This window comes from Pistacia vera, unplaced genomic scaffold (assembly GCF_008641045.1).
Source record: "Pistacia vera cultivar Batoury unplaced genomic scaffold, PisVer_v2 Contig118, whole genome shotgun sequence".
In the NCBI taxonomy this organism is placed as follows: Eukaryota; Viridiplantae; Streptophyta; class Magnoliopsida; order Sapindales; family Anacardiaceae; genus Pistacia; species Pistacia vera.
In genome coordinates, this window is record NW_022195226.1 from 927,962 (window position 1) to 943,711 (window position 15,750).

A 15,750-nucleotide genomic window follows, 5' to 3' on the forward strand; every position below is an offset into this window, starting at 1 on the left:
TGGGAAGAGTGTATAAGAATTGAAAAGGAAATATGCCGTTTCTTTTAAGTAATCACATTTTAGAAAAACAAAAAGTCTAGACGTAAGATTTTAGAGATTTTTAATGTAAATGCTCATTTGATAATCTTTTTTGTATTGTTTAGTTAGATTTCGAAAACAACATATGCATAATATTAACAACCCCTTAGTAGCCAAATAGTTGGACAATGACTTTTGGGTGTATTACTCAAGAAGTCAAGAATTTAAATCATCTCAGTTGTTAGCTAGGATAGTCATTGGAGAGTATACCTGATCGTTAACTTCAAAGACCCAGAAGATTAGTTGAAGTGCGTAAAAGTTAGCCTAGAACACACCTAGTCAAAAAAATAAAAATAAAAAAACATATACATAATATTGAAAAAAATTGAGAAACCCTAAACCCTAAAGAAAACATCAAAATTATTTTACCCCTTCCAAAATTTTAGAAATTTCACTTGATCATTTCTTATGTTAATTTTTTTAGGTAATTCAAACTATAAACCTTTTTTTTTTTTTTTATGTTTTCTTTAAGTAAACAATTAACAATTTCATAAATAAATGCTTCTTGAATAAGGCGAATGAAATTGACTCCATATGTCTTATGATTAAAGGATGAGAAAAATACTCCACTGAGTTGGGACCCGATCCACCTCTAGATGGGGCAAAATAGAGATATTATTGTTGGAGTCTCACACCAACTAGACACGCTCAAGCCTACTGGTTTATAAGAGAGGGTAATCCTCTCATTCAACAAGGCCCTATTGGGTAAAGAGTCGGACTCATCTCAAATTCTATCATGGTATTAGAGCCTAGGTTTAGTTGAGCTGAGTGCTTGACCAGTGAGTGAGGAGTTAGAGCTAGCAACTACCTTCAATAACAGGCATGACCCAACATATGGGCTTGACCGTGAAGGGGAGTGTTGGAATCTCACATCGACTAGACACGCTCAAGCCTACTGGTTTATAAGAGAGTGTAATCCTCTCATTCAACAAGACCTTATTGGGTGAGGAGTCAGACCCATATCAAATTTTATCAATTATTTTTGAGAATGAGGTGAACTAAAATGAGCTTAGTACTCACCCTGCTCCCTATTATAATAATATAATATAAACACCTTTTATTTTGTAATACATTATATAAAGGGGTGGTCATAGGGACTCGTACTCGACTGATAGTTCTAATTTTTCGGAGGATTAATTGAGGTATATATAAGTTGACTTGGACACCCTAGTGATAAAAAAATAATAAATAATAAAAATAAAAATAAAAAATTGTGTACAAAGAGAAGAGCTTAACTAAAGAAATGAGTATAATTTAGTCTTTATATTTTCCATTTTTGCAATCATTTGTTCAAAGTTGTTGGTTTTGATATGTAACACAATACGATGATGATGGTTTATATTTAATTTAATATAATATGTTACAGGTGATTTTTAATTAGAATATATNACTTTACATGCAAATGGAAATGGAAGATACAATAACAATTTGCTGGCACTCAATAAGGCAAGCTGTAAAAGTGTTGCCTGATATAATTAAAAACATAGATTATCGATCATAATGAGTTATTATAAATTAATTAATCGAATTTCACTTCAGTTTTACCACTTGAACCAAGGTTTTGACAACTCACCCGCCACTAGCAATTTCACAAGTTTTAGAAACACAATTCCTTGAGTTTAGTCGCTTCCACTAGAACTTGACCCACTCTTCTATAGAATTTTATGGTGTGATCCCCTTCTCTCTTCCCTTGGATCCCTTTCTCTTGAAGTGAAGTCTCTGTTTTATATTAGTGTTCTGACAGTAGCTGAGAAGAGGTAGATCTGAGTCAGTCTTCACCCATGTTTAAGTCAGAACAATCATGCATAGGGTCTAATAAGCTCGTTGACTAAGTTATTCGTTGGTTGAGCGACACATGGGCGATTTTGGATGCTCAATCTTGGTGTCGCTCCTGGGCAGTTGGCGCAAATCGGCCGCAAGAAAATTACGCATAACATCAAAATTAATTTATCCCTTTACAATGTTAGAAATTTGACCTGATCATTTCTTATGTTAATTTATTTTGGTAATTCAAACTAAAAACCTTTTTCTATATTTTTTCTAAGTAAACACTTAACAATTTTTTTATGAACGCTCTTATTTCATATTAAGTTTTTTTTAATAAACCGAATGAAATGGACCTTATAAGTACAAGAAATTTTTATTCCAAAAATTATATCTGACATGCAAGAGATGATGCAAACACGTCAATTTTGATTGAAGGATGAGAAAAATGCTCCACGAGTTGGGGCCCGGATCCACCTCTAGTTGGGTTAAATAAGGATATTATTTTTGGGAATATGTGAACTTAAAGTCTAAAATGAGCTTAAGTACTCTCACCTCGCCCCTTATAATAATAGAATAATGCATAAAAAATATAAGATATAGTAGTCATTTTACATGAATTTTGTATAATTTTTAGCAAGTTGTATGTCTGGTTATATAACATAGTTGTAAGCATAGCATTATTCATAATAATAATATATAAATATAAATACCTTTGTAATTTATAATTTTTGTATAAGAGCTTAGTTAAAGAAACGATTATAATTTTATTATATTTTCTAATTTAGCTATCATTTATTAAAAATCGTTAGTTTTGATATTTAATGCAATACATTGATGATGATTAATTTATATTTTAATTTAATATAAATTAATTTTGTTATATTTTCCAATTTACCTATCACTTTGTTAATGGTGATTTTTAATTGGAATACTAGGAGAATAATATGCATGAAACACCTTTTATTAGGAAAAGAACTAACCTTTTATTAATTATGAGCTACAGAGAGCATGCATTTAATTCATTACAGTACAGAATGCCAAAATCACACAAAATGAACGAACTGCAACGTCAAAAAACTGAATTAATTAACAAGATATAAACAGTTAATAATAGCTAAATTTCTAGGATGATTTATTGACTGCACATTCTGCAGGAAGGCCTTGGGGAAATCGTTTTGTGTCCTTGCAATAATCATAAATCATGTAATTCTTCTGCACCCAGTTGAGTCTCTGTTGGCTTGTGTTATCGAGTTCCTCCGAGAGCCAGGAGTTGCTATTATCCGAATTCGAGTTGCAAGAAGAAGTTCCGGAACTTGAAGACCAGACGCAAGCATTAATGGCGTTGTATTTTCTGTAAGAAGCTGTGAACGGAGCCTGTGACCAGTCAGTTTTGATGAGCCCGCCTCTCGTCGCCCAGTCATCGGCGTTCCAGAGACTTGAGTAGATTCTCATTGGCTGGCTCTTGAGATAAGGTACACCAACTGACTCAGAGTTCTTGAACTCTCTAATGGGCGTGCCATCAACATAGAAGCTGAAAAAGAGAATGAACAAGTTAAGAATGAACAAGTTCCTGGTCAAAGAAGAAACGTGATCAAGATTGAATGAGTGGAAACTTACATAATACGTTGAGGATTCCAGAGAATTGAATAGGTGTGAAAATCAGCGGTCGGGTCAAACCAGAGATGGAACTGTTGCTCTCTGCCACCTTTGCCTTGGCTAAATACATTAGTGTGAAGAGTATAAGGATCACCGCTTAAATTTCCCAGGAATTCAAAGTCTATTTCATCCCAAGCTGAGCCTTCTGATTTTAACTGCAACACAAAAAAGTCTGGGCGTCAGGATTTGATGATAGTAGCCCTTTAATCAACTGAAACAATTACTGTATTATTATAAAAGCAACTTACGTAGTAGGCAGTAACAGTGCCTGCAGAATTTCCAGGGACAAGCTTGAGTTGCATATCGATTTTTCCGAATAGATACTCATTCTTGGATTGCAAACCTGAGCCCGAAGCTTTGTCCAGGGAGAGAGTGAGAAGTTCACCGCTGTTGAGAATTTGCCCACGACCATCTCCCCAAGTTATATCAAAATTCTGGTAGAAATTAGCAGAAGCAAGCATGAAATAGCTAAAAACCATAAAAATCATTAGCATTTTTCTAGAATAAGAAGCCATGGATTGAGCTAAAGCCTTGATATTTTGTTGGAACTGATGAATAATGCAAAGGGTTTATATAGCAGGAAAAGTGGTAAAATTAATTAAACAATTGACCAAAGAAGGGAAACTTAAGTGCGTGTATTGAAGGATCCTGGCGGGTCTTGAAGTTGATGGAGAGGAAATTATGAGCTGTGGATAGCTGGCTCGCGCTATTAGATGAGATCATCATAAACTACAAAAAATAATTGATTAACAGATAAATAAAATGGACCATATAATGATGGTCTTAGTTCACCAAACCCGTAAATATATTTTCGAGCAAATTCTTTCATGCTCCCCTCGACTCAGTGCACTGGGCGAGTCTAACAAGGTTGACTCCACTCCTCCACTCAGTCGGATGCACTGAGCGCATCCATGACTACGCTCCCCCTCGACTTGGTACACTGGGCAAGTCTAACAAGGTCGACTCCACTCCTCCACTCGGTCGGCTGCGTGTCCATGACTATGCTCCCCCTCGACTCGGTACATTGGGCGAGTCTAACGAGGTCGACTCCACTCCTCCACTCGGTCGGATGTACCAAGCGCATCCATGACTATGTTTCACCTCAACTCGATACACTGGCGTACCAAATGCCCCACCGACAACAAAAGCTATACCATTAGTTCTTGGGAACAGAGAAGCAACACATTCACAAGTTCAATTGGTCGGTCGAGACGGCTGACCAGATACACCTCCATGCAATGCCTACTCTCTAAGCTAAGCACTCCTTAACTCAGAGAGTGGGGGGTAAACTGTTAGGGTCAAAAAAAGGTCATCGACACAAATAGGCTCAAAGAAAAAGACACCTTTAACAAGGCTGGAAGCTAGAGCCCAATTTCGATTGGGCCCACAACAGAGTTCTGCAGATGAGGCCCGTTCGGTATGCTTTCCCAGTTACTCACCATTTGGACCCAATCAGCAGAGGCCCGATCCGTTTAGGCCTCACTACCAGCCTATCTGGACCCAGACCGTCTGATCCTAAAACACCTTCTAGACTTACGATAAACTCAGAGCCTAGAGTCGCCTATGAACTATAGTACTACTTAAACTCTACTAAAGAAGTCAATCACTATCCTGATTCATCTAAGTTTCGTATCTTCGGCACGTTGGGACTCTCTTTCCTACTGAGATAAAGGAGCCAAAGGCTTCACTCTTTCACAAAAACCACCACCACAAGGACTCCCAATCCCACTAGGATTCGAAGACCCTACAGTCACTATTTAAATAGAGGCCATCTCTCTCACAAGGGACAAACACATTACACCTTCAGACCCTGGAGTTCCCACTCTTGAGAACTTTGCACTACAGTTGCAGTCACAGTATCCGACTAGACTTTTAGTAACCTTTCCTCTCCCTAACCCTCATTAAACTAGCCTCATTCAGCCTTACTGTCTTGAGCGTCAGAGTGCCTACAGCAAACACCACCCCAGTATTTTCCATTTGCTTTACGCTTGTTTTCTTGAGTGTGTAGGGACTGTAGATCGCCAGTGGCCTCAACCTTACGGGATCGGTCCCTCTTTCCGTAAGGATAGATTTTTGCATCTACATTTTTATAGTTATGTTAATTATTAATGTCATTTACATAAGACAAGATTAAAGGTACTTTAGATATTTAGTAAAATAGTTAAACCATTAAAAGTGATAAGGATTTAAATGCTACTTTCAGATCTTAATGGACCTAACTATATAGACTAAATCTTATGAAAAAAAAAAAAAATGTATTTAACTCGTATTTTTAAAGTAAAATATGATCTAAAGTTTTAAGATAAAGTTTAGGATTAAATAATAATCAATCTTAGCAAAAGGCACCCATAGCTTTCTACTTCAAATTCGTCATCATACTAATAGTAATTATATATTAGAAAGAATATTAAAAGAACGGGGTTAGATATCCACTTACTTCCAATAAGATGCTACCACATTTCCAGTTTAGATCTCAAATGACTGAAATAACCCTTGATAAAGTCGACAAAATAAAACATCAGCCGTTTGAATTGGAGGTAAGTACCTATACGTCCCTGGGTTATACCCTTAATAAACTTAGGACACTGAGATTTTTTAATAGTAATATAGTCCCTAAAACTAACAGAATAATCCTGCGTAAAGTCTAATATGCCCTTATGATAAAAATTTAGAAAAAACAGAAGGAAAAGAAAGCCTCCCCTTTTTCTCTCTCTCCCTCTTGTGTTCTCTTACATAATCTTCTACACAAAAAAAATAATAAATAAATAAATTAAACTCCCATCCATCTTCTCGAATTTTATACTTCAGCACACAAGCCACAACACCACCTCACTTATCAGACTTCAAACTACTACACTACAAGTTCCACCATAAATTAAAAAAAAAAAAATTAAATTAAAAAAATCAATTCAATCCACTATTATCACATCAATAAAATCCAAAGAAAGAATAGCCAGTCGGCAAACCAAAAATTCCTTTTAGCTGGGTTTTGAGATGAGTTTCATTGGTTTGTGCCGCTGTAGCAATAGAGCTAGAGAGAGAAGAAAAGGCAACAATGGAGATTGATAGAGAAGAAAATCCAGCAATGGAGCTGGAGAGAAGGGAAAGAAATATTCTTTTCTCCCCTTTTCTATGAACCTGCCACTTGTCAATGTTTGGTGCAAAACTTCCCTCACAAGCTGTACCCATCTTACAATGCTAACTTTTTTTATTTTAAAACATTATATGAGCATAGACAGTCCGTTTTACCCTCCTAGGATTAATTTGAGTCTAATGTCTGTTACGAGGGATGCTTTTGTCGGTAGAAAATAAAAGTATCCTTGACTTAATAGATGAAAACCATAGAAACTAATATGTTTTTTACTCTTGGAATTGAGTAGTGGTTCACATTCAATGCCAATTTGCCAAAATTTTACAAATAATTACTATAACAAAATATTTTTATGATATTTTTTTGTTAAATACAGTAAAGAACTCACATTTTTAGGAATTCGGTTGTCACCAAACTCTATTTTGTAATAATTTTAATTTTCAAATGCTGAATTTTTAATTTCCAAATCTAAATTATAAAATTTTACCAACATGAGCCTAAGATTCTTAAGCATATATTTTTATTTTATTTTTCTTCTCGGTAGGTAAAGAAAATTGAGAATTGGAAAGTAAACATAGATGGACCGTTGCTATAGCTATATTTGGAGTTAATATTGATGAATCAATTTTCTTGCAAGTATCATCACTTTTATGTAATTATTGATTAAGGTTGGTGTTTGTTGGTATTTGTGTGTTCTAGATCACATTCAAAATTTCATTATATAGTTGTACCGCGGTTTAATATTAACAGTAGTACTACACTTTCCAAGTAAAATCATACATTTCTCCCAAATAAGGTGTTTGTTTGATATAGTATGGACATATCATTTACCATATGAATTATTTTAGAATTAGGATAATTATATTAAGTCTTTCACAATTATACTATTATCTAATTATGATAAAATTATGATTATCTTATTATCCTTATATAATTAGGATATAATATCTTATTTTATTTGAATTAGGCAATTAAAGTCAATTAGAATAATGTATAAGGTTATATAAAACTTAAAACAATTAAGGTTTGACAAATAATAATCAATAAAGTTCTTTTCCCTTAAACTCTTAATTCACATTCTTCTTTGAGGTTCTGTTTTCTCATATAAAGCAGAAACACTATCCTATCATTGGTGCTCTCATTGACAGTTGATTTGGCCCCATGTTGAGAGACAAGTTCTTCTAGAGCCTTTAGGCGAGAAGGGTCAGCCATGGAAAGAGAACGAGAGCACCAATGATAGGATATTGTTTCTGCTTTATATGAGAAAACAAAACCTCTAAGAAGAATGATAATTGAGAGTTTGAAAGAAAAAAAACTTCATTGATTATTCCTTGTCAAACAATGTTAGGATTATTTTAGAATTAGGATAATTATGTTAAATATTTTATAATTATGCTATTAACTTAGGGGATGTTTGTCTGAGCTTATAAGCAGCAAGTGCTTAAAAGTTAATTTTAGCTTATAAGCATTTGAAATTTTAGGCAGTTACGTGTTTGGTTAAAGTACTTATAAGTGATTAATAAATAGTTGACGTATTTGGTAAAATATGACATATAAGTACATTTTATTATTAAAATGACTAAAAATGGTACTACGTTATTTTATCAAATAATAAATTATATTAACTCAACTCAATTTTTTACTATAATATTAGCAAAATAAATGAGCAATATCCCAAGTTTTTAGATTCTTTATACAAAATAAACTACTGAACAAATATAATGAATTATAATTATTCTCAAAAAAATAAAATTTCAATCAAAATATTCAATTCATGTCTCAATTGAATCATATTAAGCCATTCAATTTGCATATGAGAATAACTATATGGTACAAATTTCAGTTGCAATCAAATCGCGTATAGCCATCCAATAAGCAGTATTTTCACCATATGCATTGCAATAATTATCTTTGGTAAAAGCATTATCTCCATTTGATGAAAGTGCTCCATCTCCATCTAATGAAGGCATATATGTTTCATTCTCAGCTACTTGAAAAGCCATATCTAGTGTGTTCTTTTTTCTAATGTAGTTATGGATTGCCATAGTGGTAAGCACAATATCTCATTGTGTGTCAATATGGAAATTAGGCATATCTCTCAAAATAGACCAATGTGCTTTCGACACACCAAAAGTTTGTTCAACAATATTTTTGCACAACGAATGTAGATAATTGAATTTTTCTTTATTTCCTGTTGGTGCATGTAATCGCCTTGTTCGAGCATGCCGAAAATCTTCCAAGTGATATCTTACATTTTCTCCTTTGCATGGACTCATATATCCTCATGTATGGGGATATTCAGCATCTACCAAATAATATTTGTTGCCCGTTGGATGGGGAAATCTTAACTCTTCTCTGCGGAGTGCCTCAGAAAATATGCGACTATCATGTGCAGCACCTTCCCATCCAACCCATGCAAATGTAAAGCACATATTAAAATCTACCACTGCAAGAATATTTTGAGTAGGATACCCTTTATGTCCAATGTAAAGTATTTCTTCCCCCTGAGGCAATTTAGCTTTCACATGTGTGCCATCTAATGCTCCAATACAATCCTATTAACATGACAAAAAATAAAAATTATTGCTTCATACAATTATAATCATGAATCAAATTAATAATAATAGTTTGAAAAAAAAATATTGCATAATAATCGTTACTTACATCGAAAGGTTTGTATTTTAGATTTTGTGGTTTGTGAAATCCCTTTCCTCCATTGTATTGTGGATGTGGTCTAATAATATCTTTAGCTAAAAGAAGTAAAGTAATCAATACCCTATGGAAATGGTTATGAATGGTTTGACCAGAATGATTAAATATTTCTTGAATCAATCTATTCCCGCAATTGTGAGCACAAATCATCAAGAATATGCCTACTTCCTCATATACCAACATCCCTTATGTAGGCCTCAGACCATATTTATTGGTTAAATCATGACATAAATCAGGGAAGACAGATTTTGTCAAGTAAAAATCTTGATAACAACGATTTTCATTCCCTTCCAATATTTCTTGAATCAACATGTGACCAGATCTTATAGAAGTACGGCATGGGATTTTATCAATGTAATTTATATAATATAAAATAATTCACTTAACTGTTATCTCACAAATAGTCATCCAACTATGATTTTTTTCTTCCCATTGACTCACTAAAGCTTGTAATTCATCCTTTTTATCACCATGGCCATCAACCACAAAATTGTAATCAGTAGAAACCAAATTTGAAATATCCCACGGCTCCATTAAACTAAAAAATAAAAAAATAGTAGTAAAATATATGTCTTCAATAAATAAATAAATAACAAATATCTTGATCTCAATGGTCACTCATCACAATTATCCAAACAAATTTATCATTCAACAAATAAGTTACTTTGTTTGAAATTCAATGACATTAATAGAAATAAAATGAAATGACCAAAGAATCCTAAGGATAAGACATAAAAGAAATAAAAGAAATGACTAGAGGTGGAACAAATGGGCTGAGTTAGGTAGGTCAACCCTAACCCGGCCTGCATTAAAGAGGGTTCAACCTGGACCGCCATTGAACCCGACCCACGTGCAACCTCTGGGCGGGTCGGGTTGCTATATGGCAACCCGACGACCCGCGGGTAGCACTTTTGTCCTTTCTAAGAAAGGACCACCAACCCGCCGGGTTGACTCGTGAGTTGCAACAGCCAACCCGCCGAGTTGACCCAAAAAAATTAAAAAAAAAAGCTAATTTTTTTTTTTTTGGAATTCCTCTTTTATTCTTGAAATATAGCCATTTTATAGCAGTTAAAAGTGTCTTTTTCGTCATTTTATTTCCCCAATTTTTTCTATAAATTGGCCCTAAACTCTCATATTTTCTCACAACTCAAATTCTCTCATTCTCTCTAATCTCTAATCTTTATTGAAATCTCTCAATTATTCTCTTAATCTCTTTGTTATCATTTATCAATTTGCTCTTATTTTAATTTTTATTAGTTTTTGCAATTTTCAATTCATATTTTCAATTTTCCATATTCCAATATCCAATTCTCTTTCTTTAATTTTTTATTTCTTCTACATCAATTTTTTTTCAACTACAATGGATATATATTTCTCTTCTATCAATTTCAATGCGGAAGGAAACTACTATCCTAGTCCTAGTCCCACTGAATTTACTAACATGAATGTAGGAGGAGATTCAAATAGTCCCGCTTCCCGGTCTCAAAATCCGATACACCTTAAAATATGCCCCCAATTCCTCCCCATGCTGCTACACCTACAGCTCTCGATGGTTCTAGAAGTTTTCCTTGTAATTGTCGTTCTCGTCCAACTTCATCTCAAGCTGAAGCGGGTTCATCAACTATTGTCGAAAGCGACGATAGACACACATCAGATGTCTGAACGCATTTCGATAAGTTTTACGAGGTAGAAAATGGAGTTCAAGTGAAGAAAGCAAGATGCAAGTATTGTGGAAATGTTTATAAAGCTGATTCAGGTAATGGTACTAGTACTTTAAAAAGGCATGCTAATAAACATATTGCTCAACATGGAAATAGAGAAACCAATCAAACTCAAATAACTAATATGAGTACTACTTGGCGTTATAATTCTGATGTATATAGGGAACAATTAGCTTTATAAATTGCTGCAACTGATCAACCTATTAATATGGCTGAAGATAAATATTTTGAAAGATTTATTCAAAATTCATTTTTTCCAGGATTTAAAAGTTATTCTAAAACTGCAACTAGAAATGATTTAATAAAATTGTTTAAAAAAATGAAATTAGAATTAAAAAATAAAATACATACTTGTCATGTTAGTGTGGCTCTAACTGCCGATATTTGGAGTGGTAGAGCTAAACAAGATTATATTTGTGTGACTAGTCATTATTTTGATAATGAATGTAAATTAAATAAATCTTTATTAGGATTTAGATTAATGGATGTTGATCATAGTGGTCAACAAATTTATAATAAAATTGTTGAAGTTTTAGAAGATTATGATATTGTTAGTAAAGTGATAAGTTTAACTTTAGATAATGCAAGTTCTAATAGTAAAGCTATAGATTATTTTCAAAGTAATTATCCTTTATATAACAATTTGAAGTTTTTTCACCAACGTTGTGCATGTCATGTTATTAATTTAATTGTGAAAAGTGGTATGAAAACAATTAAAGAAAATATTGATAGAATTAGAGATTGTTTAGCTTGGATTACTGGTAGTAATAAAAGAAATGTTGAATTTCAAGATGCTTGTATAAAATCAAATATGTCTCCTAGAACTTCTGCATTAGACATGCCTGTTAGATGGAATAGTACTTATTTAATGCTTGATTCATGTTTACCTTATGCTAATTTAATTAGTTATTTTGTAGCAAATAATAGAGGTCCTCATTATTTGGTAGAAAATGATTGGCAAATAACTAAAATATTTCATTCTTTTCTTAAAATTTTTTACCAATCCACTTTACAACTTTCTGGTGTGTATTATCCTACTAGTCCATTGGTAATACATACAATTATAAAAATTTCAGAGTTATTTACAAAAAACAAAAACAATGAAATTTTAAAAGAACCAATAAAGGCAATGGACATTTTTTTAAAAAAATATTTTAAACCCATTCCTTTTCTTTATTGTTTAGGTGCCATTTTTTATCCTAGAATTAAACAAGAAGGTTTAGAAAATGGTTTAGAGATATTAACTAAAAATTTACAAAACTTAGCATTTGTCAATCAAATAGGAGAGGTAAAAAATTGTCTTGCAGAGGTATATTTCCAATATAAAAACAGGTATGGGAACCCTCAAAGACACGAAATACACAGGGAAGTTGCATCAGAAGAAATTAATGAAGACTTCTACACCTGGAGTACATTTACTAGGCTGAAGAGGAACCGAACCTGAAGCACAAGCCCAGCCTCCTCTTCAGAAGACCAACGGCAATAACGAATCTACTGTCCGCCACGCAGTCACAGAGTAATGAGCTTCAACAATATTTGGGAACTCTTAAAATGTTACCAACAGATCCACAACAAAGAGCCAACTTTGATGTCTTGGAATATTGGAAAACTAGAAAATGTATTTTTTCGGTATTATCAAGACTTGCCTTGGATGTTTTTGCTGTTCCAGTCTCAACCGTCTCATCCGAACAAACGTTTAGTGCAAGTGGAAGAATTTTAAATGAAAGGAGGACTAAACTTTCACAAAAAATGATTGAAATCCTCACATGTCTTCGAGATTGGGAATGGTCGCACCATCAAGATCAATACGAGGTTCTCGATGATACTTTAATAGAATCATTTCAATTTTGTAATATAGATGATACGGATGAAGGAGGTCCTAGTCAACCCCAAAATTAGTTGTTTTGTAATTGTAACTTGTAAATTAATTGTCAATTATTGCACTCTTTTTTCCTTACCAAATTTTTGTCCCATTGGGTTTTTCATAGTGAGGTTTTTAACGAGACAATAATTATTGTAATTTCTTATTTTATTTTTTGATAAATGAATAAATTTAATTTTTCTTATATTACAAATTTAATGTATTAAAATTGAAATAATATTTGAAATGTTAACAAAAAAAAAATTAATTTAATTGAATTATTGATATTTGAAAAGAAGTTAACTAAAAACAATTACATTTATTCATTTATAAATTGTTAATTATTCATTTGAAAAGGTAATTAAACATTTAAACTTAAACAAAACAAAATCAAACAAAAAAAAAAATCAAATAGGGGGATAACCCGGCCCGACCCGTAGCCTAACCCGGCGGGTTAGGGTTGGCGGGCCGGGTTGGGCCAGCCAATCCCCCAAAATTGGCTGGACTAACCCGGCCTGCCTTTGTTGGCGGGCGAGTTAGGATCGACCCGCCAAAATGCGTAACCTGCCATGAGTCGGGTCGGGCTGGACGGATTACTTTTCCACCTCTAGAAATGACTATGGACTCTTTCCTTTTGACTTCATGTAGCTATACTTTAGCCAATTCAAATGAACTTTTTTATCATCATAACAAAAAAATAACCCTCTCATATCTTTCTTAATAAAGAGGTTGGAGGCATAAAAATAAAGAGGACTCGATATTTCAATTTCAGGCATCTTCTTTAGTATATCCATACATTACGTTATTGTTGGTTCATGTTGCAATGAACTAGAAGATTCGGTAGTGCTTTTATCACTAAGCATAGCAATAAGAGAATCTATGTTCTCTTTCAATGATGATGCAACTAGCTTTTCCTTTTCTTCATATTGTTATTGGTTCCTCCAATTTTTCTTTTATTAAGAGATGAAGATGGGAATTTGATGGGGACGTGTTCAAGTTCTTCTATACTTCTTCTTACCACATCATTGTCATCATCTCTTTCAAAATCAACATCAATTCCTTCATCTCTATTTTCACTCATCTCTATTTTAATTTAATATAAATTAATTTTGTTATATTTTCCAATTTAGCTATCGTTTTGTTAATGGTGATTTTTCATTGGAATAGTAGGAGTAAGTTTGGAAAAACTATTATTTGCACAAGGATTCTCCATATTTAGAATAATATGCATGAAACACCAAATTATTTTTATTAGGAAAAGAACTAACCTTTTATTAATTATGAGCTACATAGAGCATGCATTTAATTCATTACACTACAGAATGCCAAAATTACACAAAATGAACAAACTGCAACATCAAAAAACTTAATTAACAAGATATAAACAGTTAATAATGAGCTAAATTTCTAGGATTAGTTATTTGACTGCACATTCTGCAGGAAGGCCTTGGGGGAATCGTTTTGTGTCCTTGCAATAATCATAAATCATGTAATTCTTCTGCACCCAGTTGAGTCTCTGTTGGCTTGTGTTATCGAGTTCCTCCGAAAGCCAAGAGTTGCTGTTATCCGAATTCGAGTTGCAAGAAGAAGTTCCAGAACTTGAAGACCAGACGCAAGCATTAATGGCGTTGTATTTTCTGTAAGAAGCTGTGAACGGAGCCTGTGACCAGTCAGTTTTGATGAGCCCGCCTCTCGTCGCCCAGTCATCGGCGTTCCAGAGACTTGAGTAGATTCTCATCGGCTGGCTCTTGAGATAAGGTACACCAACTGACTCAGAGTTCTTGAACTCTCTAATGGGCGTGCCATCAACATAGAAGCTGAAAAAGAGAATGAACAAGTTAAGAATGAACAAGTTCCTGGTCAAAGAAGAAACGTGATCAAGATTGAATGAGTGGAAACTTACATAATACGTTGAGGATTCCAGAGAATTGAATAGGTGTGAAAATCAGCGGTCGGGTCAAACCAGAGATGGAACTGTTGCTCTCTGCCACCTTTGCCTTGGCTAAATACATTAGTGTGAAGAGTATAAGGATCACCGCTTAAATTTCCCAGGAATTCAAAGTCTATTTCATCCCAAGCTGAGCCTTCTGATTTTAACTGCAACACAAAAAAGTCTGGGCGTCAGGATTTGATGATAGTAGCCCTTTAATCAACTGAAACAATTACTGTATTATTATAAAAGCAACTTACGTAGTAGGCAGTAACAGTGCCTGCAGAATTTCCAGGGACAAGCTTGAGTTGCATATCGATTTTTCCGAATAGATACTCATTCTTGGATTGCAAACCTGAGCCCGAAGCTTTGTCCAGGGAGAGAGTGAGAAGTTCACCGCTGTTGAGAATTTGCCCACGACCATCCCCCCAAGTTATATCAAAATTCTGGTAGAAATTAGCAGAAGCAAGCATGAAATAGCTAAAAACCATAAAAATCATTAGCATTTTGCTAGAATAAGAAGCCATGGATTGAGCTAAAGCCTTGATATTTTGTTGGAACTGATGAATAATGCAAAGGGTTTATATAGCAGGAAAAGTGGTTAAATTAATTAAACGATTGACCAAAGAAGGGAAACTTAAGTGCGTGTATTGAAGGATCCTGGCGGGTCTTGAAGTTGATGGAGAGGAAATTATGAGCTGTGGATAGCTGGCTCGCGGTATGAGATGAGATCATCATAAACTACAAAAAACAATTGATTAACAGATAAATAAAATGGACCATATAATGATGGTCTTAGTTCACCAAACACGTAAGTATATTAACCAAATGAAATGAAAGGAGGAGCGAGCCGCCTCATTAAGTAATCTGTGTCGGTGTAAGCTTAAGGGCATTTGTGTATTTTGGCTTAAGGTCACATTCACCGAATGAATTA

General features: G+C 33.8%; 2 protein-coding genes across 2 annotated transcripts; both read right to left on the reverse strand.

Annotated features, from left to right (window-relative positions):
• Nucleotides 1-2,831: 2,831 nt before the first annotated feature.
• LOC116109624 (probable xyloglucan endotransglucosylase/hydrolase protein 23) lies at nucleotides 2,832-4,094 on the reverse strand. Its single transcript, XM_031395851.1, has 3 exons — nucleotides 3,750-4,094; nucleotides 3,463-3,656; nucleotides 2,832-3,376 (listed from the first exon to the last, which is right to left on the reverse strand). The coding sequence occupies exons 1-3, from the start codon at nucleotides 4,014-4,016 to the stop codon at nucleotides 2,968-2,970; spliced, it is 870 nt and encodes a 289-aa protein (XP_031251711.1). The 5' UTR covers nucleotides 4,017-4,094; the 3' UTR covers nucleotides 2,832-2,967.
• Nucleotides 4,095-14,147: 10,053 nt separating this feature from the next.
• On the reverse strand, nucleotides 14,148-15,504 carry LOC116109628 (probable xyloglucan endotransglucosylase/hydrolase protein 23). Its single transcript, XM_031395854.1, has 3 exons — nucleotides 15,077-15,504; nucleotides 14,790-14,983; nucleotides 14,148-14,703 (listed from the first exon to the last, which is right to left on the reverse strand). Exons 1-3 carry the CDS (start codon nucleotides 15,341-15,343, stop codon nucleotides 14,304-14,306), a joined length of 861 nt encoding a protein of 286 aa, XP_031251714.1. The 5' UTR covers nucleotides 15,344-15,504; the 3' UTR covers nucleotides 14,148-14,303.
• Between the last annotated feature and the right edge of the window lie 246 nt (nucleotides 15,505-15,750).

Bases quoted from the DNA above. Each gene is read 5' to 3' on its own strand.
- LOC116109624 (XM_031395851.1), bottom strand. From the start codon at position 4,016: ATGGCTTCTTATTCTAGAAAAATGCTAATGATTTTTATGGTTTTTAGC. The intron at 3,657-3,749 runs GTAAGTTGCTTT...TTTGTGTTGCAG, and splicing joins GCACTGTTACTGCCTACTAC to TTAAAATCAGAAGGCTCAGC. The intron at 3,377-3,462 runs GTAAGTTTCCAC...TCTCTTTTTCAG, and splicing joins TGGAATCCTCAACGTATTAT to CTTCTATGTTGATGGCACGC.
- LOC116109628 (XM_031395854.1), bottom strand. From the start codon at position 15,343: ATGGCTTCTTATTCTAGCAAAATGCTAATGATTTTTATGGTTTTTAGC. The intron at 14,984-15,076 runs GTAAGTTGCTTT...TTTGTGTTGCAG, and splicing joins GCACTGTTACTGCCTACTAC to TTAAAATCAGAAGGCTCAGC. The intron at 14,704-14,789 runs GTAAGTTTCCAC...TCTCTTTTTCAG, and splicing joins TGGAATCCTCAACGTATTAT to CTTCTATGTTGATGGCACGC.